The 25881-nt window shown below is 30.6% G+C and overlaps 3 protein-coding genes across 5 annotated transcripts in view; 1 reads left to right on the plus strand and 2 right to left on the minus strand.

Moving 5' to 3' along the window:
• Positions 1-1137: 1137 nt before the first annotated feature.
• On the minus strand, positions 1138-5275 carry LOC123301716 (CUE domain-containing protein 2). Its single transcript, XM_044884587.1, has 5 exons — positions 5235-5275; positions 4880-5059; positions 3683-3857; positions 3242-3413; positions 1138-2686 (listed from the first exon to the last, which is right to left on the minus strand). Exons 2-5 carry the CDS (start codon positions 5046-5048, stop codon positions 2318-2320), a joined length of 885 nt encoding a protein of 294 aa, XP_044740522.1. The 5' UTR covers positions 5049-5059; positions 5235-5275; the 3' UTR covers positions 1138-2317.
• A 1645-nt stretch (positions 5276-6920) lies between these two features.
• Positions 6921-7691, minus strand: LOC123301718 (NADH dehydrogenase [ubiquinone] 1 alpha subcomplex assembly factor 2). Its single transcript, XM_044884589.1, has one exon. It carries the CDS (start codon positions 7516-7518, stop codon positions 7054-7056), a length of 465 nt encoding a protein of 154 aa, XP_044740524.1. The 5' UTR covers positions 7519-7691; the 3' UTR covers positions 6921-7053.
• A 1615-nt stretch (positions 7692-9306) lies between these two features.
• The window catches only part of LOC123301721 (serine/threonine-protein kinase 10), a 34352-nt gene continuing 17777 nt past the window's right edge, over positions 9307-25881 (plus strand). For all 3 annotated transcript variants that reach the window (XM_044884596.1, XM_044884595.1, XM_044884594.1), the window contains exon 1: positions 9307-9674. The gene's annotated coding sequence lies outside the window, so the exon portion shown is untranslated. The remainder of the gene's footprint in view (positions 9675-25881) is intronic.

A 25881-nucleotide genomic window follows, 5' to 3' on the forward strand; every position in this document is an offset into this window, starting at 1 on the left:
TGATTTATTCCTAATTTTTAAGCCTGTCGTGCTGACTTATACCGCTTAGAAAAAAAAGAAGGCTAGAGGTATAATATTAAGATTTAATTTTGTTCATTTTGTAACTTGTATATCATATCTTTAATAAAATTGCCTAAAAAAAAAAGAAAGAAAGTGATTTACTGTTAATATTTATCACTTATTTGTAGCCTGTTTTTTGGCACGGATAATCGCACTGCGGAATTCCTCACGGGTTGGCTAGTATATAATAAATTCTTCAAAATAAAATTTCGTATACTTTTGTGTTTTAGTTCGTACTCCCCTTCCCATAGAAAGCTCTAAAAGTATGACAATTGAATTATATTAATTACGTAAGCTAGATTTGTTCATAATTTGTTCATTAAGATTTTTTTTAAATAATAGGCTTCACAAATTCCATATTTAATTGCAAGATGCCTCGAAAAACTACTTAAAATAAGCAATTTTTCAGACAATTCTGTATATTTATAATTTTTTAATTTCAAAATATATCTATAAATAATAATTATCTTAAAAAAATAGGTCTTAGGCCAGAGCCGTAGTATTTGACAATCATTTGGTTGGAAAACAACAACAGAATGGTTGGAAATTTGAGAAGTCGTCAAGGCTGTGTTTAACAAGTAATATCCACAGGATTAACCCCATGCCAGGGCCCATACATCGCCGTTTTTTACTCTTCGTAAATCTACTTGGCTCCCTTCCCTAGGGCTCCGGAAATCACTAGGCAATTTCCTAATCCGTATTTTGCTCAATCCGCCACAGCGTATCTCTATGCAAATTTTTCTAACTTTTCTGAAAAGATTGTCAAATACTAGACACGACCGTAGTCCTTAAAGAAAAACAATTTTAAATTTAAATGTTTCTCCCTTTATAAATAGGATTCAGTTGCAATAAGTCTTTTGTTTGTTTTTTTTTTTTTTACATATTAAAAAATAATTAATCATACTGTAAGGAATCGGATATCTTCGATATGGCGTAAAAGTGATGTCTGTCAAATACGTCTTTGAAGATAAAAATTATTTCGTTAACTCATAATATGACAAATTATTTGTCTTGGATGTCAAATAAAAAAATTATTTTAAAACTAAACTTAAAATAAAAAAAATAATTAAAGGAGCAAGTTGTAAAGATTTCAAGTCTATATAAACTCAATACGAAAAAAAAACATTGAGTTTACAATATGTCCCACGATTATCAATTCTTTTGTCTGATTTTGGTAACGATGATCCAAATGTTAGCTGCTTATGGAATAAAATTAGCTACTTTTTTTCACGACCGACATTTATCGCGTTTATAGGCAACGCAAATTTAACAACTCAATTTAACGTACAGTATTGCTAAAACGCAAGTTATTAACGTCACGATGCTTTGAAATCGACGTCAGTCATTTTTAATGCTTGTAAAATCTCGACCTAAAAAGTCTATACAAAACTCTATAGTAACTCTACATAGACTGTAAGATAGTGCTTTATTTGGGTACCTCATTCTTCTACTCGGAGTGGTCAGGTTTCTGCTTCGTGGGTCTTGCGGTATTCATTTTTATTTTACATTTTACTTGGCAGAATATTTCTAAAAAGCAGGAAGGACCTCGTACGATTAGATAGGAAAATGGCTTTCTGTGAAACCTTTTCAAACCGTCCCTAAAGTGTTCTTCGGATCGTTTTGAACAAAAACTCTCACGACCACAAAAATTTTTAACTGATAGTTTTCGAGCTACGGGTGATAAAAACTACACTTACTATAGTTATAGTATGTGACTATCGTGTGTGGTATGTGAGTTCACAGCAAGTCTCTTAAGAAATCAGTTCCTTGTTTCAACGTTTTTGTCTTCTTCTGAAGTTTCATCGTGGAATTCTTTCAATAAAATCAAGACTGTTTCGAAAAATGGGTCACTAGTTAAAATTGATATACTTTTCAGAATCGAGAAAATGGATCAGCTTTAATCTAAACAAGATTAATGAACTCTAATTTAATCATATTTGGTAAGAAGATGAGACTGACTGAGTCAATGGAAGTGGGACATGATTGTATTAGACTTATACTGACTGTTACAACTTGCTCCTTAAGGCTAGTTAAATACAAAGCTATTAAAATCACAACAAACTAATCTAAAAAGTAAATTCACATCGTAAATAATAAATGAATTAAATATTCTTACATTGATAATACAGTGACTTCTACTACAACTACAGTGACACCTAGTGACAGTGACAGTGACAGTGACATATATATTGTTTCTGGTAGGATATATAATTAATATCGGCGGTATATTCATGCTACATATTGTGAACGCGTCTAGTTACGGACAATGTGGTTTTTTTGGTTTCTTCAATGAAATATCTGGACAATCTTCGCCCTTCTTCACTTCAGTGAAACGTTCACCTTTCAAACTAACAATTTTATTATCACGATAACGTACTAATTTCTTTGGTTCATCTTTGGGTGCCAATGGTTTATGCTCGCGTACATCTGAATCCTTATCGACATACGAGTAACGTGCAATTATACGATTTTTTAATTCGCTATCGTTAATTTTTGTATTTTTATTTGAAATTGTTAATGATAATGCATTGTTTGCATTTAAACACAGGCCATTTTCTTGACGATGTAATAAAATTTGTGTAGCACGTTCGATTTCACCATTTGCAATTGCTAAACAATGTTTGACCTAAAAAAATATTATTTTTAATTAACTAGAATCTCAAAACTATTATATTATACTCAACGGATCTTAAAACTGTCTTAAAACCAGAAGTAGGGATTGAATCTTCGAGTTAATTTAACTTTTGGATAACTCATGATCAATATAGGTATTGATATTCGTAGGAACTTAAGATAGGAGTGTAAAAATGTTTGAACTCTTGAACGATTCAAAAGCTTGAGGATTGAACTTTTTATAGGAACCTGCCTCAACTTACTGACCATCTACATGAAATAATACTGCGAGCCTATCTCGTCCAGTATAGACTATCAACCTGACTAAATCCGCAGGCAAGTGGATTCTTAGAGAGCTGAGCTGAAGGTCAGTTGATTTCATAGTATTACTCCTCACAAGGTTCTAACTTAAAATAAAGAAGATTCATTCACTATACGGAAAAAATTATTTAGTATTTTTCACTGGAAAATTACACCGTTATTTTTACCAAGAGAATTATAGTTAAGAAAGATTTAAACTTCAAATCACTACCCCTGTTTAAAACTATTTAAAAATAATTTGAATTACCTCCATGGAACAAACATCGGGGAACATTTCTTGTAAAATATCAATTTCCTCCGAAAAGAAATCATAACAAGAACTATCAGTTGATCCACCATCACTAGTCTCAGAAATATGATGGACTCGCTTATTATTTGTTGGTTCTTGTAAAATACTGGATTCTGAATTCGTATGTGATCTAGTAACCGAGAAAATATATTTAACAAAAAGTCAAAGAGTCTAAATAGTTGAGGAAATAAGACTTTTGAGATCGGAATTTAAAAGTACACCTCCGATTTTTACAGCAACTGTTTTAAAGAGACCACACTTTTTGATCAAACTGACTTTTTTCTACACCCTCATACGAACGGATTCCGCCCGGTCTCATAAAAATCGGAGGTGTACTTTTAAATTCCGAGTTTTTGGACATTTTTCGGTTTTAATACCTCGATTAAAATAGAAACCAACCTTGGTTTAATTGTTGGCAAAATATCAGGTAAAGATAACTCAGTTAATGATATGGATTCTTGATCCGGATCTTTAGATCTTAATTTCGCTTCCAATTCAAACACCCATTGGCACACAGCTGCGTTATTAATTGCCTCGAATTCCGGAAAGTAGGCACTCATCATTTCACAAAAACCTATCATAAAAATTTACTAGATAGGTATTTAATTTTGAAAGTGGCTGATTTAAGTAGACTCTAGAACACCCGACTTGTATCCTGTAAATTGACTTTTTCGTAGAAAAATTCGAGTTTTTTGAACGAACGCATATTTATTAGATTCAAAATAGCCCAGATATGGTGAACCAATGGCACACGACATAATATCTTGGGCACGCCACCGATCACAAAGTTCACTATGAAGTATTATATTCATCGTGGACTACAGATGGTATTTTGAAACAAATCACAAGTCCGTTTAATCAAAAATGTAAACCAGAGCAAAAGGAATTAATTGCTGAAAGACAGAAATAATCAGTCGAGGTCTATGATTAAATATGTTGACAAAAATTGTCATACGAACGAGCCAAGGTACTCGACTGTAAATGTCATTGCTCGACATTGCAAACTTTTTCAAAAGGGAGAGTTTTTGAAGGAAGCCTGGTTAGCATGCCCTCTCTCACTTTTTAATGACTTACAATAAAATAGATAAGATGATTCAACGCATCTAAGATGCTCCTCTATCTAGAAACACAATAAAAGAAAGAATCTTAAAACTCGCCGGAAATGTAGCAGATCAACAAAAAATTGACACATTAAAACGAAAACGAATACACTGACGTCACTAAATCTGCAAGTTTAGCTGTTTTTGCTCGACATTTCGTAGGAAACGTCATTAAAGAAGAATTAATTGCGAATCTAAAATTATTTGCCGGAACAACTATTGCCTCAGTAAACATTTCTTTAGAAAAAACGAAATAACATCAAGATTCGCCACCTTTGTCCTAGATGATACACAAGTTTTAGAAAGCCAACGACTTCCTATATTCACAGACACATAAGTAAAATAAACAAAGAAAATAAAAAAAGAGCTAATTATGCTTTAATGGGGCGTGGGATTCATCTGCTACAAGACCTTAAAGAGCCAATTACTCCTTGGTCGTCCGCTTAAATCCACCACTGAATTTTTATTACAATAATTTTTCAATAAATCTCAGTACCTTCAACATCGAAAACAGGATCAGATCCAGCATCTTCTAAGATTGCAACCACATAAGATAAAACAATCTCATCAATTAAATCAAATTCAGCATTTGGTATATATTGTTTCATAAATTCAAATAATGATTTTTTAATAGTTTCCTCATGTTCAGCATAATTTTGAGACATTGTGTCCTGCACTGCAATTAAAACAATTTTATTTGTTTTTTTAAATTAATTAAAACATCACTTAAGAAATTAAATCAATTGTTTTGATTATATACAAAAGGTTATTAACTTCTATATTAAAAAATTGAATAAAATATTAGATTTTAAAATGAAAATTATCTAATAATTAATAAATAATAAGCTAACCGGTAGTTTTTTTTTATATAAATATTTTTAATAAATATTCACTAATATAAATAAAGAAATAAGACTGAATCAATAGAAGGAGGAACTATTGACATATAAAATGTATTATGTTCAATAAACTTCTAATGTTCCTGTAGATTTCACAGAAACAAACCTTTTTTTTACTTGTACAGAATCAAAATCAGTCTACGCATAAAAAAAAAAAAAAACAAAAACCATTCAATATTTGAAATTGAAATGCGCAATTATTTTTCTTGTTTTTCGAATTATATGTTTTTGACCCATTTTCAATAAACAATAAAATAAATTTTATAGCATTTTATATTAAATCGCAATATTTGATTGTTTATTTTTGAGTCGCGTTCAAACATTTATGTCCACTGGTTTTTAGATCATTTTCAGCGTCCCGTTTTTCAGCTTTTCTTAAGCATAATTTCGCCATGTTCATCTGTGGGTTAAATCAAATTTTTAAAATCTTTAAGCCCTTGTAACTTTGCCATTTAACATTCAATTTTTGGTAAATAGCATATCGTTGGGTTGCTCTTTCAGGGATTTTCTGCTCAAATGAACATAGCGGCAGATACGTAGCTCCAAAGATTAGAAATCTGGACAAAAAACGTCTATAGAAGTACTCAATCATATGTCTTATTGCCCTAAAAACTTTTTATTGTCTCAATCGACGTTCGTTTTCAAGTCAAAAAATTGGGTGATATCAATTTTTGGATACCATTAAAAACTACGAAAATGTGAAGTAAATGTACAAATATAGAGATAGCACGTAATGACGTCATAACTTGCGACTGTCATAGAGATTACATATCAAAAGTTCAAGCAAGAAAAGGATTGATAAAATTTTTAAATTGCTTATATATTTCATGTTTATCAATCGATTTTCAGATCTTGTCATATATTCTCTCTAAATTTTAACGAATAAGATCAGGGCAAAGACCTTTCTTCCAAAATTATTTCGAACATGATACGTTATTTAGGGATGGATCAGGGCTTAAAATTAGAAGATATTTGTTATTCATTTTATCACACGAAAAAAAAGTCTTATCATCGTCTATTAAAATTGAAAGGATTGGTGGCTTAGTTTCAATATTCTAGATTCTATTAAGTCTTTGTAATGCAAAGATTGAAATATTTTATGCGTGGGCACGCACTTGGCCCATTTTTATTATGTATCTATTTTCCAAGATTTTGAAACAAAGATAGCATTTTAAATTTCTTAGCGGATATCAAATAATACAAAAAATTTGTCGAAAGTTATTAACTCGTATGAGTAGTGGCGGATTAATCCAGGTGGAGTAGGGTTGAGGGCTCCGTGTTGAGTAGAGTCCCCGTGAGGGAATTTGAAGGAAAAGATCGTCATAAGGAGTCGCCAAGTTGATTGACGAAGACTAAAAACACAAGAGTAGGTTCCCTGCAGAATTCCATTGCCTATGGGCCCCGACATGGGTAAATCTAGCCCTGCGTATGAGTATAAAAAAAGTATTATAGTTAAAGCTTAGACTAGGAATTATAGTTTTAAGCATAGGGTTATTTTATGGAGCTAAAAAATAGTTAATTTGATTGAAACCTCTTTTACGTGTATTGTCCTGATTAAAATAATAAAATAAACACAGCCAAAACAATTTTATTAAAATTTTTAATTACAAAAATAAATTAATTTTAATTAACAACCTTAATAAATTGACTATTCAAAGAGTATTTAAGACATTAAAAATGATACTGCCATAAGTTTAGTCAAATAATCTTCGACACTATCACTAAGAGTAAATAAATATCTCTATTAATTGATTCCTAACTAATTATATTATCATTTAATTTTCTTTGATATGTCATCTTTAGATTTCCCTGGCATAATTTCATATTCATCACCATATTTAGGAAATGATTCAGCCCCTCTTGTTTCCGGTGGTAATAATGTTTGATCTACTTCCGTTGCATACTTCGCTTCAAGTTTTGCAGCATTTTCTTTTTTCGTATGAATTAATTGTAAATTTCGTAATACTTCCTCTTCACTCGGGGGTTCAGGACGTCGTCCCCTTAACCAACCTTCCCATTCACCAGGTATATCTTGTTGAAAATTCTCTTTATCGATCGGTTCAAACCATCGTTGAGGTTTACGTTTACCAATTGATGGATTCGCTGGTATTTCGTAATATTTTGTTCCATTATAATCTGTTCCTTTTAAATTACCCGTAATTTGTCTTGGTCGTATTGAGTTTATGAAATTTGTAAATATCATTTTTAATATGCTTCTGCTTGGTGGTTGAGCCATCGCAATTTATTTATTTTTTTTAAAATCAATATTTTCTAATTCAATTATAATTATTTGACCTGTTTATAACACTTGAAAGGTTTCAAAATTTTAAATACCTTTAACAGACATATTTATTTATATCTGTTAGAAATATTCGAATTTTAAAATTGTTTGGTTAGAATTCTTTTTTAATTATATTGATTATAATCAAAATTGTGTTTTTCAAGTTGAAAAGAAAATTTTTTTACTAAAACACACTTGATTTTTGAATATTTACAACAATGTAGAGCTTTAAGTATTTTTTTTCAAAATTGAAATGAAATTATTTTGAAAATTTATAAAGCATTTTGCGAATGGTTTGAACTTGTGTTTGTTAGTTCGTAATTCTTACAGACAGAGAGGATTTTTTGAGAATCACTATCTAAAAATATATTATTTGTGATAGCTTAGGCAAAAAACGTTCGGAAAATGTTAGTTTTAGTTCATAAAATAACAAAATAAATTTGTAAATTCAATTTAAAGTTTTCAGTTTTTAAATATCGGCTACATTTGCTTACATAGCTGTATGACGTAATGATTACAAAGCACTGATATCTATATAACTGGATAGAGAATCTAAATTCAAACCAATTTCAATACATGGAATTCTCTATCCAGTTATATAGAGAAAAAACTCGTCTGAAATTCGGGCTATCGATGAAGTTTAAGCGGTGGGAATGCGGAGTTATATGTGCTTAGACACGAGATGTCTATGGCGTTTTCTCTTTTTCGTGGAGTAGTGTCGGTGTTCTCACGGATTGCCGTGAATGGGTACCGTAAATGTCTCCCTAGCACCTAGATCAAGGGGTTCCCTGTGCCCTTCTTGAGAACAACCTGTCACCCGAAGACGTCTATTTTAATAAGATAAAGCTATAGAAGTCTGGCAAGGTCAGACGCCACTCAAAAAGCCCACAGTTTTTCCACCGGAGCATCTCTTCCAGGATTTATGGATTCAAGGTTTCTAACTCAAACATTCTGAATCTGATGCCCTACAGATTTCTGCATGTGCAAGAACGTCGTGAATACTTTGGAAGAAAGCCAGTAATACTCTATTGTATATAAAACAACGCGTTTCTACCGCTGAAACCTCACCTCAATACCGCTTGTACTCCGCGAAAATTCTACAAAGGAATATAATTCTACACGGAACTGTGTTTCATTTTAGCTTCGATTGGGTTATCAAAACCACTAGGGGAGCAATATTGATGAATAATGAGTAAGCTCAAAGGGAGTGCACAGCCGGATGTCTAAGACCTTTTCTCTTTTTCATGGAGTAGTCTTAGTATTCTCACGAATTGTCGTAAATGAGTCCCTAGCACCTAGACTGAGGGGTTCTTTGAGCCCTTCTTGAGAACAGCTTGTCATCCGAAGACAAGACGTCTTCGGGTAAGAGTTGCTATTTTAATCAGATCACTTAAAAAGCCTACAGCTTCTCCGCCGGAGCATTTCTTCCAGGATTGATGGATCCAAGTTTTCCGACTCAAACATTCTGAATCTGATGTATATAAAACGACGCGTTTCTTCCGTTGAAACGTCACCATAAGGAGTATATATTCTACACGGAACCATGTTTGAATGTAGCTTTGATTAGGTTATCAAAACCACTAAGGGAGCAATGTTGATGAATAGTGAGTAAGCTCCAAGGGAATGCACAGTCGATGAAGACGTTCATTCTACACGAAAACTTCAATTCTTGAATTTGATATGTATTCCAAGTTAAACTCATGTAATGTTCACTGATGTCATATTCAGGCGTGTACCGCATTTAGAGTCGTTGTGAAGTGCGGTCGCGGAGACTCAGACAGAGACTCTACACAGTCAGATATTGTATATTATGATGTGTAGTGTAAAATGTATGTAATAATGAGGTAGTTTTTAGTAAAAATGGCCGATACTAAATATCAACTGTGATGTATTTCAAATCATGACGGATCTATTTATAAAGAATATCCACAAAAAAAAAATACAAGTGTTGTGTACGAAAAATTGTGAATTTTGTTGACCAAATTTAATAATTTAGTGCGTTTAAAACAATAAAATTTAGTGCTGATTTGAAATTAAAGGGTGCCACAATTATTTAAGACATTTGACAGCCAGCCACATTGCAGTTACAAAAAAAAAAAAAATATTTCGTTGTAAGTAGGCTTTTATAAAAAATATGATGATGCCTTTCACTCGAAAAAAATTTGGTTCAAATTTCTCGAAAATTTTTCTAAATATTTTCGAAATTTGGAATTTGTGTGTTTTTTTTTTTATGCTTCATATTTTTATGATTCATGAGAGAGATGTGTAGGCGTTTTATGTAGCATAAAATTAATCACTTATAAAATTTCAATGTGGAACACAGAAAAGGATTTTTCAACAATTTTAGCTTTTTTCCAATTTTTTCTGATTAAAAAAATCTAAGAGAATTATCACACGTAAAAAAAAGGTTGCGTTCTCTTAAGTTTCCATAGCGTTAAATCATTAGATGAAAATATTTCCCTAAAAAGGTTGTGTTTTTAAGAGAAATTTGACTCAATTGGTATGGAAAAACATAAACGGATATAGCGGAAGTACGAGTTAAATAGTATCGGGTCCAGTTTTTTTTTTTTTTTGCTTCCTTAATACTGAATAAGGTACACACGGAAGTTATGCACTTATTTACGTTTTATATCCAAAATAATGTTGGAATACAAAATGGGGTTTAGAAAATTTTTAACTCGAACAGATGTTTAGGAAAAATTTGCTTTTATGTTGTTTATTAAGTACACTTGTGGGCAAAAGAAAAACGGGTTACTATAAGTATGTTCCAAATTTCAGAATACTTGGAATCATTGCAAAATCTAATTTTGAAATAAATGTTTTTGATCAAAAATAATGATTTTCAAGGGGCCCTTTATTTTGGCAAGATTAGCGAAAATATATTTATTATATTTTGAATGATTATTTAAGGAATGCTTTTACCTTTTTTGGGGCGAGTTGAAGGTGCTTGTTGGAGACAGGGGACGTGGAGATGAGATCTTCTGAATGCTCTAAGCTCCCACAGAAGATAAGGGCTGCAGTCGTTATTGCGGTAAAAAAGACAGTTTTCTGGGAAATTTTGTTATTGGGAAAGATAATCGAGACAGCCATGGAGATATCTCAAAAATTATGCATCCAATTATTAAATAGACCTGATTTTTCAATTATTTGGGTCTAAATTACTCTTTATACCGAGTTTTATCGAATTCCGAAACAAAATTTTTTTTGTAAAATTTTCGATTTTTTCAAAGGGGTACCCCTTAAGAAAAATGCTATAAATCGGGAAAAATTTACTGTTTCCAATTTTGATAAAACTCAGTATATAAGGTAATTTTGACCCAAAAAGTGCAAAAATCGGGTGCATTTAGCGATTGGGCGAATGGTTTTTGAGATATGAACCAAAATTGCTCCATATATGGTGATATCTCAGAAGTTATGCATCCAATTATTAATTGGACCCGATTTTTGAATTATTTGGGTCAAAATTACTCTATATACCGAGTTTTATCAAATTCCGAAACAAAATTTTTTTTTGTAAAATTTTCGATTTTTTCAAAGGGGTACCCTTAAGAAAAATGCTAAAAATCGGGAAATAGTTATTGTTTCCAATTTTGACAAAACTCAGTATATAAGGTAATTTTGACCCAAAAAAAAAAAACAAAAATCGGGTGCATTTAGCCACTGAGTGAATAGTTTTTGAAATATGGACCAAAATTTTTGCTATTTTCTTGGAAAAGTTCAGGAATTTTCATGAAATTAATTCGATCGTCACCCAAAATCTCAGGGCTTACCTACATGTGCGTTATATATGTGTTTTTATTGTATGAATGTGTAAAACAAATTGATTAAAGAAATCCCTTCAACAAAAACAGGTTTTGACTCAGAATTTTATTTTATTTTTTATATCATAACTATTTATTATGCTTTTATAGGTCTAGGGTCAGCAATGGAAATCATTCTCTTAATATTTGAATATCGTGCTCAATGTTTATTCATCAATTTTACCCCGTAAATACTTCGTGGGTACCTCTGAGTACGTGATTAGCTAATTAAGCAACCTTAATTTTTAAGCCCTGAGCACGCTATACAAATTTCAACTTGATATCGACCAATACAACCGGTAATGGACTAATTAGGTGATTTTATGAACACCTATACCAAAATTTTGTTCGTAGCATCAATATTTTTTAGCGTTACAAATTTGGGACTAAACTTAGTATACCTGGATATACATTACATATATCACTACATAGTATAAAACAAAGTCGCTTTTTCTGTCCCTATGTCCCTATGTCCCTTTGTATGCTTAAATCTTTGAAACTACGCAACGGATTTTGATGCGGTTTTTTTTAATAGATAGAGTGATTCAAAAACTAAAAAAGTTGTGCATCGATTAAGCTCAAATATTGACACGATATACAACCAGCTTCAAAGATCTATTGTTTCTATCTACTTTTAACCTTCGGAGGGTAGAAAGGTGTAGCGAGAAAGTGGGAAGGAATTATCGAATATTTACAAATATACCTAAGTGGGAAAATAAAAGAGCATGACGTGTACATTACAAAACTGTTATCCCACGCAAGGAAATGTGGAGGGAGGGGTGCAAGTGGGGATGTTGCCCAGCAAAGCGGGTAGTTCACAGCTAGTACATGGTATAAATATTACTTGATCAGTAAGTATAACCTATACATTTCCACAGCCGTTTTTAAAAAAAGGCTGTCAAATGCTACAACTGACACTTGACCTATTAGTTACAGCTTCAAAATATAAAGATGCTTAATTTATTACTCATATTATGTATGGATATAATTTTTAAATAATACACCTCGACCACGATTTAAGACCACTCACTCCTATGACATAACTTCTTGTATTGTATATTATTAAAATATATTTTTCTTTTACAAGGTTATATTCTGGTTACGTTCAAGAAATATTCATTTCCTACTTTTTAAATTAAAAAAAAAAAAGGATTTTGATCAGAACCTATAACAATGGATTGAATAAATCAAAGAGTTTATACACATACAGAACGCCAGAGTCTAAAACTTGTGATTTGCGAAGCGAGAAAAATGACATTACATACAAAAAATTATATAAATATAACAGCAGAAAATCTCTATGCATCATATGATTATAACATATGATTATGACAAGGACACAGGGGAATTCCCTGGCAGTCTTCTCTCTCGTTCATCATATCGCATCCACTTACAGGTTAGCAGGTCCCTTGCGTTGTCTATATTATGTATTATCTCTATGGAATAAATATTGATTCAAGAATTCACTCATTTTGTTGAACTCATCAAAATGAGTCATCTCATAATTGTAATACACAAAAAGAATATAATTTCTGTGAGTATATAAACACAGGTGTCAAGGCGTCGTTTAGTGAATTTTCCAGTTATGACATAATCAAAATAATAGCTAATGCAATATTATAAAAATTCATGAACCGTGAAAATTGTTTTTAAAGTGAAAACTTCTATAGGAGCGTAGCTACATTCATGTAGCTACAGATATAACACCGTAATCTAGGAAACTAAAACTTTTTTGATCGATAAAAAAGGAAATCTATGTGATAATAATTAAAGCTGTACTATTAACTATTAATTAAGTGATTCTGATATTTGGTTACTTCTGATTACTGTTCATAGATGGCGTTTAATATAAAAATGTTTTAATGTATTTTTCAAATGAGTACGTTGGCAGTAAATAGGTTAAGGTGATTGTAAACCTACAGTATTGTAAAAAATTTTTGGTTTATTGCACGGTACACACTTATAAACCAAATACATGCTTTTTAGTCAAGTAATAAGTTATTTTTGGGCGTTACAATACCACGCAATTACAAAAATATATAAAATATTGTGTGCAAGTGATTCTTATAAATTTGATAATATAGATATCGCTCTTCAACCATCAATACTATAACTATAGTCGGCTCTGTTCATCAAATGGTGGATCTTCGATGAACTCATAATTAAATTAAAATTTTGTTTTTATATCATCGACAACTTATTAACTTAAATTTTTTTTCGATAACATTATTTTAATTTTCAGTGACACTAATTTTCATAGCTTGTTAATTTTTTGGCATACACAAAACAAGAAAATGAAATGAAATTTGCTTTATTGACTGAAACATTTATTATTACTGGACTTGTTCCAACAAAATTTTTCTGTCTGTTTATGATTTCATAATTTTTAATGAGTTTAGGAACTTGCAGTGTAATAATTCACACGGTTTGTGTATATTTGGATCATATGTGACGATCAGTGGTGACCGCTAATCCAGTTCATATGTGTTCATTATTTATTTTTGTGTTTTGGATTAATTTTTTAATAAATCCGGTTCCAATACCAAATGTGGTACCGTAAAAAAATTATGCATTATTAGTACGAGCACCAAGGCAATTTTAGATTCGAGATTGAAATTATTTTCAACTTTGATGAAAATTTCATGAATCGAAATCGAATTTTATTTCAGGTTTGAAATTATAATTTTATGAGAATTATGAATTCAAAGAAAAAAAAATATTGTTGGCCTTAATTATATAATGACCTTGAATTTTGTTTTATTGCGTAAAAATAGATTAGCATCTATTAGCAATAACATTTCAAATAAAAATAGTAAATAAAAAAACAAGTGCAAATAACAACTAACAGAGTAAATTGTTTGAATAGGCTGCTTAACACAAACAGAAAGAATTGGTACATTTATAATTTTTTAGCAGTTAAGTTTTATATTAATAGAAGTCCCAATCTATTTAGCTCATTCGAAAATTCGCTCTAACTGGCTTTTCATTCGATTGACTACACTGGGTCATCAAAGGCTTTTCTTCTACGCATTAAGTTCACGATTCTATGACAAAATAATTGATTTGCAATGCGATTTGGTAAAAATGTCGCATATAATATTTATGAAAAGCTACATTTTTGAAATGATTTACTATTGACAAATTACTTCAAAGGAAAATTACGAAATTTTTGTAAAAAACTAAGAAAAAAAACAAGTTTTTTATTATGAAATAAAAATAATATGAAATCATTTTTACATAAACACAATTAAACACACAAATCTAGATACAATTTATGTAAAGATATTTAAAAAAAAAATTGGAAAGAAAAAAACTTGATTATCTACTTTTAGGAAAGCATTTAGGATGCCGTATCTATTACATATTAATTATAATTAAAAGAAAATATCAATATCAATATGTTACAGCTTCGAAATGTTGGCTTAAACATTGCAATATTTGTTGAGTAATTAAAAATATTGATAAGAGAGGTATACCCAAAATGGGTCCATATGACCTAGACCAAGGGGTCTTCGAAGCTTCCTTGAGAACAGGGTGTCATCAAAAGACGGAATAAGGTCTCCGGATTAGAGGTATTATTTAAAACTTATAGTTTCTCTTCCAGGATTGATGTATACAAGATTTCGGACCCAAAACTTTCTATACTTGATTCCCTGGGTTTTTTTTCATCAGGTTCAAATAACATGTATCGCTAGGTTTCATCGTCCTTCATACAGACCCTAAAAGTGTGATCATCTATGATCCTCATGTTATGAAAGTGGTAGTTTAATCGACAATGTTCTGACAAGAGTCCTACCACCACTTTCAAACTGCATTCTAATGAGTTCAACCGAACCCTTGCCACTTGCTTAGCGCAAAATCTCAGTATCATTTTAATATCGGTAATAATTTCCTTTGGAAAAATTGAAAATTTTTTGAAATATTCCATAGTTAAATGATTTCTAAAATGAGAATGGAATGTTTTTGTAGCAAACTTGACATTTTTTTAAAAATAAGATCCCTAAATCTTTCTACTTCCATGTATAGGAATGATATATTTAAAACTTTTGAAGAATTATGTTGTTAATAAGATATAAAAAAAAAATGACCTCTATTGTCATCGTAGGAGATCAAACCAATAAATTAAGCATTCTAAATTTACATATTAAACTGCAGGCGGTGACGGGGCAGCCGTGCAGCCTAGCCGTGCCATCATCTACGATATGTATTTTTTTTTATATTGAAAATATTTAACATTCCATAGTTAAAAACTATTCGATAGGAATGATGAACATTACTGTGATTTTACAGGGTTGTTTAATAAGATATTACCACTTATATGTATTTAAATATCTTTGTTTAATATACTGAAGTCAAATTCAAATACATATCAGGTGTTAAGAAATGTTCCGGAACAGTAGCAAAACTCGGAAAATAATGATTTTAGAATAAAAAAAGTTAAAATTAAGTTTTAACTAGTAAGAGATAGAGGAAAACTACAAATTAAAATGTTTCTACTGATAAAAATATCAACAACTTTTGTTTGACATTTTTTCGAGAAAATTAAACTTTACAAAAATTATTTTGTTGTTTTAACAACCCCGTATAAATGGTAACATCTTACTGAACAACTTTGTATACATACCATAATGTTTAACGTCATAAGTTAGTCGTGATATCACTGCTTATCGAACGTCGTAAACTCGTAACTCGTTTAAAGTTGTACGAATTACGAAAATATTTTTAAATTAAATATAAAATTTCAACATTTTAAATTTATTTAAATAACAACAAACCGAATGGGAACATTTTCTGGTTTGTTTCAGACAATGCTAATTTTAAGGCAAATTCGGAAATTTATCCGATACAAAAAGGTTTGTTTAAATAATTCTCTAGAGGTATAGTTCATTCGGTAATATAAACATTAAACTAACTAGGTACTGTAACGGATGGGCGGGTTGAATGAACACACCTGAATCAAACAAATTAGAATTGTAAAATAACGATTATAGACCAGTTCCATTCGTGAAAATTCGTCGGGAGTATGATCTGGATGCCATTCACATTAATAGTTAGAATTCCTCCTAACATTCAGTTAATTCTCATTCACTTGCATAATCAACACTGTCTATGCATGGTATTTCAACAGTTAACTTAGTCAATTGTTTGTTTTCACTTGTTAACATATAAATCCTATATTGAAGTGTTTTTAAAGGTATGCTTTATTACAAGGTATGCTAATATATAATAATATTAAAGGTATGCTAATAACAAGGCTAATTTTTTTAAAGATTAATTTGGAAAACTAATATTCATAAGTTTAAAGCATGACAAATATTTTCCTATCAAGACAATTAAAACAAACGGCACTCGTTTTTCCATAAAATGCATTTAAAGTGATGAAATAATGGCATTTGTGTGTTATTTCTTCTATACGTGATATTTTTTAAACCTTTAAACATCAATATTTCAAAAACTATATATGTACACTAATTTTGTTTCTGGATCGTCCGAAATTCGAAAGGCGACAGTTATTCTTAATATCTACTCAAAATTCCATTTCATACTGTAAAAAAAATTGATTTACGGATATTTTACCTTAAATGATTACCAAATATTACGTCTGACCCCAGATCTATATCAGACTTTGTTACAATATCAACATTTATCTCACATATTTTCTAATTAAGTAAGCTTACAAAGGTTTTGAAACTTTCACGAGTACATATTTGTACGTGCATAAAGCTTTTCTAACCCTTCATGAATATGTGACAAGAGTAATTATACTCACAGGTAATGAAAACATTAAACTAACTCGTAACAGACATATTCAGTAATTAAATGCTAGACATGTTACATTCGATGTAACTTAGAATATACCCTTTTTTGTGTCACTATTCAAAGTTTATTACTTTACGTTTAGTCAAACGATAGCGTGAATATAAGTTCTTTTCATTGTAAATCCGATATTGAATTTTTAGCACTATATTCACGGTTTTTTGGGATATGAATATGGAGTAATTCAATGAAATTTCCTAGTAAATTTTCAGATAAAAAAAAACTTCGAAATTTTCGCAGTTTTTTCGTTTTTTAACGGTAAGTTAAGACAATTGAAAAAAAAATCGTTTTTCATGGTCTAAGAAAGAGGCTTTATCAAAAAGATAATCGTATTATTCGGATTATCAGCTTTGAATGCACTTGAATTGATAAGAAATTTTTTCCCGTAATTATAAATAGTAAAATAATTTACTAATGAAAAAACACATATCCGAACGGAAATGAGTAGACTATTTACTTGGGCTTCTTACACTAATCAATTAAATCGTTTTCAGAAATAACATAGTGATAAGAATTAAATATAACAATATTTATATTCCTTAAAAGGAAAAAACTTTATAAAAAGGATATTAAGGATTTATGAGCATGACGACAATGTTTAATTTAAAGGCTCAAAGCTTTTTTACAGGTAGATTTTTACTCAAAGAATATGTCGTTGAAATTTCAGCTTAGGTATGCCATGCAAATTTTTAAGAAAAAAATAATCATTGAAAATCGATATAATTTGGAAAATTTTAAACTTAAAAGAAAATTGCATAGCCCGTAAACAGTGTATTAAGTGAACAGTGTATATATTGAGAATATTTTAATATGGTTACGCTTTTTAATTAATCAGGCGCGCGGTGCGCTGTGCGACGCACCCAATCACGTGCTATTACATACACATACTTAATATGATTAGAGTACTCATACAGTCATACTCACCACAGTGTATTACAATCAAGTTGTTGATATATATGCGTTTATTTTGCTCAATTTGTATTATTTCATATTACCGTGTGTTCCAAAATTAGGATTGTTAGAAAAAGTTCAGATGGAATAAAGAAAACATCACTCTTTTTTTTTGGTCGATCGTGTAAAAAAAACGAATGTGCTTTAGATCACACGATTGAAGTAAAACTTTTAGCTCTATTCGCACCGTGTGTGAGTTTTATTGGAGGCGTTTCCATGGTAACGATACACTACATATATAATTGTATGGATTGCATTTGTGACTTACATTGGAAATTTAATATTATTGTCTAACAAATTTAATTAAATAATTATGATAATTTACTTTTGAAAAATAATATTTGTGCAATTTGATTTCTTATTTTCACAACTTTTAATGAATTAAGTTTAATTAATTCGTGTTTTTCAATAATTTTAATTTGACATTTTCTATAACATCAACATGTAAAGAACTGCAAATTAGTCATAACAGCCTCCTTTATCGCGAAAATTTTTCACTGGAAGCGCTGGCATCGATTTTATTGCCCCTACCATGACTACGCACACAACGAATACCTTTATGTATTATATTCACATATATTTTTATTTGGTGTAAATACAAAAAAAAATTTGTTTCATTTTACATGAACCGGTTTTGAACGTTGGCCGCCGGTATCTGAGTCAAGTGTTCTGCCACTAAGCTACTGGATCTATGTGGAAATGTATAAATAATATTTTATATACTTATAGTATGACATTGGTGTTGTTATATTCTTGAAACGTAACTCTTTCTCTTTCTATCTCCACTAACTTAGATCTCCCTCTCAACTTGATCACACTTTTCGTAAGAAGCTTGATCATACACTCTCCAGTTTACTCCCCAATTCAAGCGTGCCTAAAGAAGTTTTACTTCGAAAACTTTTGACTGCTGTTTTCAATGAAATCAAATCTAGATTGAATTCTTTTAGGTTCAAGATGTTTGATGTCTTAAGGATGTATGAGCATGACAACAATGTTTGATTTAAAGGCTCAAAATTTGTTTGTAGGTAGTCTTTTACTCAAAGAATATGTGGTTAAAATTTCAGCTTAGGTAACCGTGCAAATTTTTAAGAAAAAAGTCATTAAAAATCGATATAAAATACATTGACTCTTATGGAGGAATCTCAAAAAACGACATATTTTGGAAGTTTTTGATAATTTTCATTTGGAATGAATGAAAACAAATTAAAAAAAACTTTTTAATAGAAAGTAAACATATTAGCAATGAATTAGAAAAGAAAAAAACTAAGTGTCACCGTCCATATAAGGGATGTAAGAGCAGGGTAGATTAAGGGTTGAAATTATTTTTATCTTATTTTCAACTTGGATGATGAATTTTGTTATAACTTCATGAATGTAGACGAAAAATAAGAATAAAATTTTTCGATATGTGTCTTGGTTTTCGAAATATCGAAAGCTAAATAATTAAACAAAATTTTCAATTTTCGATATTTTGAATATTAAGCCAGATATCGAAAAATTTTATTCTTACTTTTCGTCTTATATCGTCAAGTAATAATATAAATTTATCATCAAAATTGAAAATATCTATTTTTAAATTTGTGCCCCCACTACCATGCTCATACATCCTTAACTTTGTAATACACTGTAGTTAGTGTTTACTGTGTAATGTGTATACACTTGTAATATTTAAACATTTATGTTGATAAATTTATTTTATCTGGGTAAGGTACCTGTAATAAGTAGATACTTTGCTGTATGTATTATAAAAAATATCTATACTGCTATACTGTAGTACATACTATAAACTTATAATATATTCAAATGACTGTGTAATTTTTTCATGAAACACCACAGTATACAATCCTCACTCAGCATTCAGCACTTAGTCGTCTACCTTGCAATGTCACTATAACAAAATACTTAAGGTGTGTCATCACCCTAACTATAGTCAGCTGTTTAGTTTTTGAAAATTTTAATTATTCAAAATGGTTGAAAATCGACCTTCACCCATCTGATAATCGGACTGCGGTCGTGGGACCCTCGTTAGGAACGAAGTTCCTTACGAAGCTGTACAGAAACGAATGTAAACGTAAAATAAATACATATAGGTGATTTGTTAAATCTGTAGTATCAAGTAGGCAAAGTTCCAAGACGTACATAATTATAGTATAGACGAATTTTGACATTTTTGTACTATTTACATCCAAAATTAGTTATGCATATGTTTCCATAACTATTTTTGGATATAAATAGTACAAAAATGCGAAATTCGTGTACTATAATAAATAAAAATAATACAAAGTAGGAAAACATATCGTGGTTACCATGAATATGGCACACACACATATAAAAAATATTTTGTTACGTGACGGATTTTGCCAGTTTGCTCTTCATGGCAAGCCGCGTTAAGGAACATTGTTCCAAAAATTGTTTAAAATTAATTTAATTAATAATAGTCATGAACACTTTTCGATAGAGAGGCTATCATAGTGTTTATTAATCAATAAAATTTCCAGTTTTTACATTCCATAAAAATTTTGAGTAAAGACCTAAATAATGAAAATTTTAAAACTACGAATTTTATCATGAAAATTGGTATACCCATAAAATATTCTAAGCAACTTTTCGAATAATTTTTTTTCGATATCTCTAACTCTAACCATCTTCGATGCTGGGCAAATTGAATCAGTCCTATTTGCCAGTTTGTAGTAAGCTGAGATTAAAGTTCAGTTTTCGGTTAAATATCTTCGTCTTAAATGCGACACACTAATTAATTCGTTCGGGATCTTTGATTTTTGTCGTTATAATCGATGTCGACATAACTAATTTTGACTATACGTATATTTTATTATTAATGTTTTATTGGCTAATCAATCAGCCACTAAAACAATAATTAAATATAAATTTCTATAATCATTTTTATATCTGTTCAATATGGGTTTTTTTTTAAAAATTCCATTTCATAAAAATTGAATAAAAGATTCATTTTATTATATAATCATTTTATGTAAAATAAGTGAAATATTTTTTTTTTGTTTTAATAAAATTTAAATGATAATAAAATTCCTCATGTGACCTGTTTTAATAGAAAATTTTTATTATCATTTTTTATACATACTTAAATGTGAATATTTATAAATTGTTCAATGTACTTGAAATGAACTATAAATATAATAATAATGTCTCTTCTTATGTAATAAGTAATTTTATTACCCGAAGATGGTACTGAATTTTAAGTATTAAATAATAAATAATATATGCAAAAGCATGGGAAAATGTTAGCTATTTACATAATAATATTTATATATATGTACTTCACAATTTTGGAATCTTTTTATCAAATAATTTTAGTGCCATACTACAGTTATTTTTTAAGTTTTTACCCTCATAATAAATATAAATGACTATAAAAGAGGGATAGCGATTCAAATTTCAAATTTTTCTTACGTGGTTGTATCTAGTTGCGATAGTATTTGACAATCTTTTCAGAAAAGTTAAAAATTTAAAGAGGTTGTTATCAAGGTATCGTTTCACAAGCTTGCCCCGAACGAAAACTTGTAAAAACGAAGAATTCTCGACATCTTTACGGCAAAAAGTTGAATAGAGATACGCTGTGGCGAATTAAACCTTAGGTGGAGTAGGTAGCGACCTCTACCGACCTCGCATTGACTAAGGGCCTCAAGGAAAAAGAAAAGTCAAAAGAGAAAAGGATAAATTTGTAGGAGAAAGGCGCCAAGTTGATTTACGAAGAGGAAAAAAAACGGGAAAGGCAAATTTTTGTGAAAAGGGTGGCATAAAAGAGGGCGTCAAATTAAGGGATTATATCCAGTTGGGAGCGCAAAAAAACACGAGTTTTTTTTTGAGAAGACCAATTATTTTTCATAAATGAAAAAAAGGTATACATTTGGGACAATAATTTTAAGATCCTGTTGTCCGATTTGGAAAATTTGATATGGTAATAGGTTGATATGGTTGTAGGCGATCTTCTGGAGGCCTTCCAAAAAAAAAGGTGTCCGGCGGTAAGCACCCTATCTCTGGTTTGGATCCAAAATGAAAAAATTCAGAAACTTTCTTTAGTCGATAGATGAATGAATGCAGGTATTAATCGAAGGAAAAATCAAAATTTTAAAATTTGACCAAAAGGCCGACCCAAAAAAAAAATTTTAATTGCTCCGATGCCTCGATTGATCTTCTCTGAGATCTACGCTTGTCAGCTTATCAGAATAATTACACAAGGAGTTGAAGGAGTACAAAAAATTTGTTTCTGGAGAACAATTTTATTATAATTTGATTTAACTAACAAGTATTTCCAGTGCATAATTTTTTTTTTTTAAATCTTAGCGCTTAGTCTTATCATTTATCAACGATAAAATAAACTGGGTCGTTCTAAAACCTTGAAGTAATTTACATAACTGTTTTTAGTATGTTTACTTCGAATGAATCATCAACATTGTTTAAGTTCTTTCGTAATTATTCACATTAGACTTGAAAAAAATCTTCTTCACTTTACTAGCCATTTCTTTTTATTTTAAGAACCTGATTTTCCAAAGAAACTCAGCAATTTCCCATATTTTATAAGTAAGATTAACAGCTTTGAAAATGGAAAATATTTTTTTACCCATGAATTGAATGGGAGGGGGAGGGTGCCTCAGCCCAGCTCCTTGATGATTCAAGCTCGTCTTTTAACGACCTTACTTTCTTTTTTCTTCGGAAAACGTTAATTTGACCATTTTAATCAATTCTGTCTCAAAGCTCTCATTTTGCAATTAACCAATCAAAAAATAACTTAAACAAAAGTTGCAGAGTTTGATGGGGGCATCATGTTCTGACATCAGATTGGATCTAGTTATGAGGTCCTAAATAGGGTCTGCTATTCCGCCTACCACTTTTACAAAAATAAGGATGTTTAAATATAGGATAATATGAGACAGTTTTAATAAATTTTCAACGACAGACTTTCACATTTACAAATATTTGGAATAAATGAGATTTTGAGGGTTTCCAATTATTTATTAATTACTTTATTTATAAAAATATTTTTAGATGTTATTGAAATGATACAGCAAAAACAATTTATGTGCCCGTTGGTCATGTTTGCAAAGAAAGCACTTAATTCACTTCACTATACATGTATATAAGACTCAATGGATACCTATTATTTACTTTCTGATAAAAAATTATTATGGTCATCCCGAAAATCGAAATCAATCCATCATTTTGAAGTGCTTAGTATCTGTACGTAGATCTGGGGTCAAAACGTTTCTAACTCGTGTAAATCAGGAAATATGATTGAAAATTTTTATAGAAATGAGAAAAGTCCAAAAAGTATCCAAAAATCTTTTGCACTAAATTTCATTTGATTTTTAACCCCCGAACTAAAAGAGTGGTGTTATAAATTTGACCGCTATGTGTGTGTGTCTGTCTGTCTATCTGTGGCATTTTTTGTTTCGTTTGGATAATTTTTGGTGGAATCTCGATGTAAAATTGATGTTTTATCTGTAGAACTATCTGGGATAGTCAAATATCAAAAAAAGCAAAAATCTAGTTCATTTCGCGACTAGGATAGAAAATTTTAAGGATATCACTGAAAACCTCTTCAAAATAATGACTTCATTTAAGGCTTAAGATGATACCATAGGAAATACATGGTCAATTTCCTATTTAATCAAAAAGTTATTCGTCTGGCCCTTACAAATCATATTCACCGCAGCTTCTTTTAACACAAATATGAGACAATTTTTGCTTAAAAAATATTAAATGATTTTTTTTTTTTTCGTTAAAAACAATATTTGTCTGCTTCTCTGTTGATGAATGCGCCGCGTCGACCAATGCATTCAATACGATTGGAGGTATTATATACGTAATACAGAATGAGGCATAAGTAGATATACCAGTGATTTGTATAAGAAGAAATTGAAGAAGTATTACCCATTACGGGTGTGTACATGATACTATATGATCCTTATGGCTATTAAAAAACTATCGAGTAATAATCCGATCTTTTTTAAAACTCACCCATTCTTCAATCTGCTGGGACTTTTTACACCCAAGTAGGGATACTATGCATTGTAAGTTCCCTGTGATTTACCCATAGTACACGGTAGGAAATTTTTTGTCGATTTTACTATGTCAGTATCGATGTGAACGCCGTACTGTATACTTGAAGGAATAATAACGTCAGCAATAGTTATGGCGGCCGAGTTAATGCAGTATGGGCGTCAGGCCAATACTGATTGGCGATACCCACAAGGCTTCTGGCGGAGAAGACTATTAAAATTGTAATATAATTCAATGCTTCTAATGAATAGCTCTATTCAATATTACTTATGTTAACATAGATATTATAGTATTATCTGTCTCTATACCATACCAGCATTGTGGTAAACGCCATGCATTTCTTACCGTGTGTGTGTGCCCAATGATGGAAAGAGGGGTCTGCATGTTAATTTTTTCAAATTTCTTATACATAGAACACATTGAATTAAATACTGCATCATAACTGTATATCTACTAATGGCGCACTCAATACTGATGCGATGGTGATAGAAACTCGGTTGATTTGCCTTAGGACAGAGTCAGACAAGTCCATACAATATATGTACACTGAATGATGAACAAATAAACTAAATTATTTTGTAGAAAGTATTACCGCAAGGGTACATTTAAACTAATTAGCTGTAGCTGTAAGTGTGTATAAGTTCTTTTTAGCTAAAACGTAAAGTATTACTGTTTATCTATTTTATTAAATATTATTTTATACTCAACAAGTATACACATAAAGTTCACTTCACACTATAACAACATTTATTTTGACAATACAGACCATGAAGGTTATAAAGAAGGAGAACGATCGCTACGTGTTAAAGCATTAGCGTGTCTGTTCCTGAAAATTTGTAGAATTTATAGTTCATTTTTCAGCCACCAGCCGCGCTGTCATCAAGAAGTAGTATCTGCGAAGTTAGCTGTTTATGAGTACAAGTAGATGAAGTTAGTTGCATAATGTACAAATTGGTATATCATTTCAAATTAGCGCACAACAGCCTGCTTTTATTGATACTACTTAGCGGTCGCAGTGCCTCACTTATTTTATCCATATTTCGGGGACAATATTTTCTATAGCGATCGTTCTCCTTCTTATAGCCTTCATGATACAGACCTTACAAGTGAAATTTACAAAATTTAAAAAAACCCCCGACAAAACCGATAACCATAAACCGATTTTTGGAAACTTAGCTATAAAATGTTCTCAATCAAGTCGGTTCGACTGTTTAGGAGTTACGATGCCACTGAGAAACATACAGACGCACAGATAAACACTTTAAACTTATAACACTCCTTCTTAAATCAATATCAAAGTGATGGTCAAGGACATCAGATGAGATGAAAAGTATCCTTTGAGAGCTTTCATTTTTTGGGACCAATTTTTGGAAATATTTTAATTAAAATTGAAATATTTGAGTTGAGTTTGTTCTTTTGAATTATTGTTTTGAATTACCTAATTATTTGACCATTTCACTTTTCGAAATAAATTGACCCAGGGTTTATTTGACCATTCATTTTCATAGTAATTATTTATATGTTAAAATTATATGTCATGCCTTTTCCAAATTGAATTGATTTCGAGGATCATCGTCAATTTTTTAGTTTTTCGGGTAATTGAAATCAAAAAAATTAAAACTCTGTTCATCCGTTTAGGCGCTACGATGCCGCAGACAGACACACACATAGCGGTCAAACTTATAACACTCCTTTTTTTGAGTTCGGGGGT

The sequence above is a fragment of the Chrysoperla carnea genome, chromosome 5 (genome assembly GCF_905475395.1).
Source record: "Chrysoperla carnea chromosome 5, inChrCarn1.1, whole genome shotgun sequence".
In the NCBI taxonomy this organism is placed as follows: domain Eukaryota; kingdom Metazoa; phylum Arthropoda; class Insecta; order Neuroptera; family Chrysopidae; genus Chrysoperla; species Chrysoperla carnea.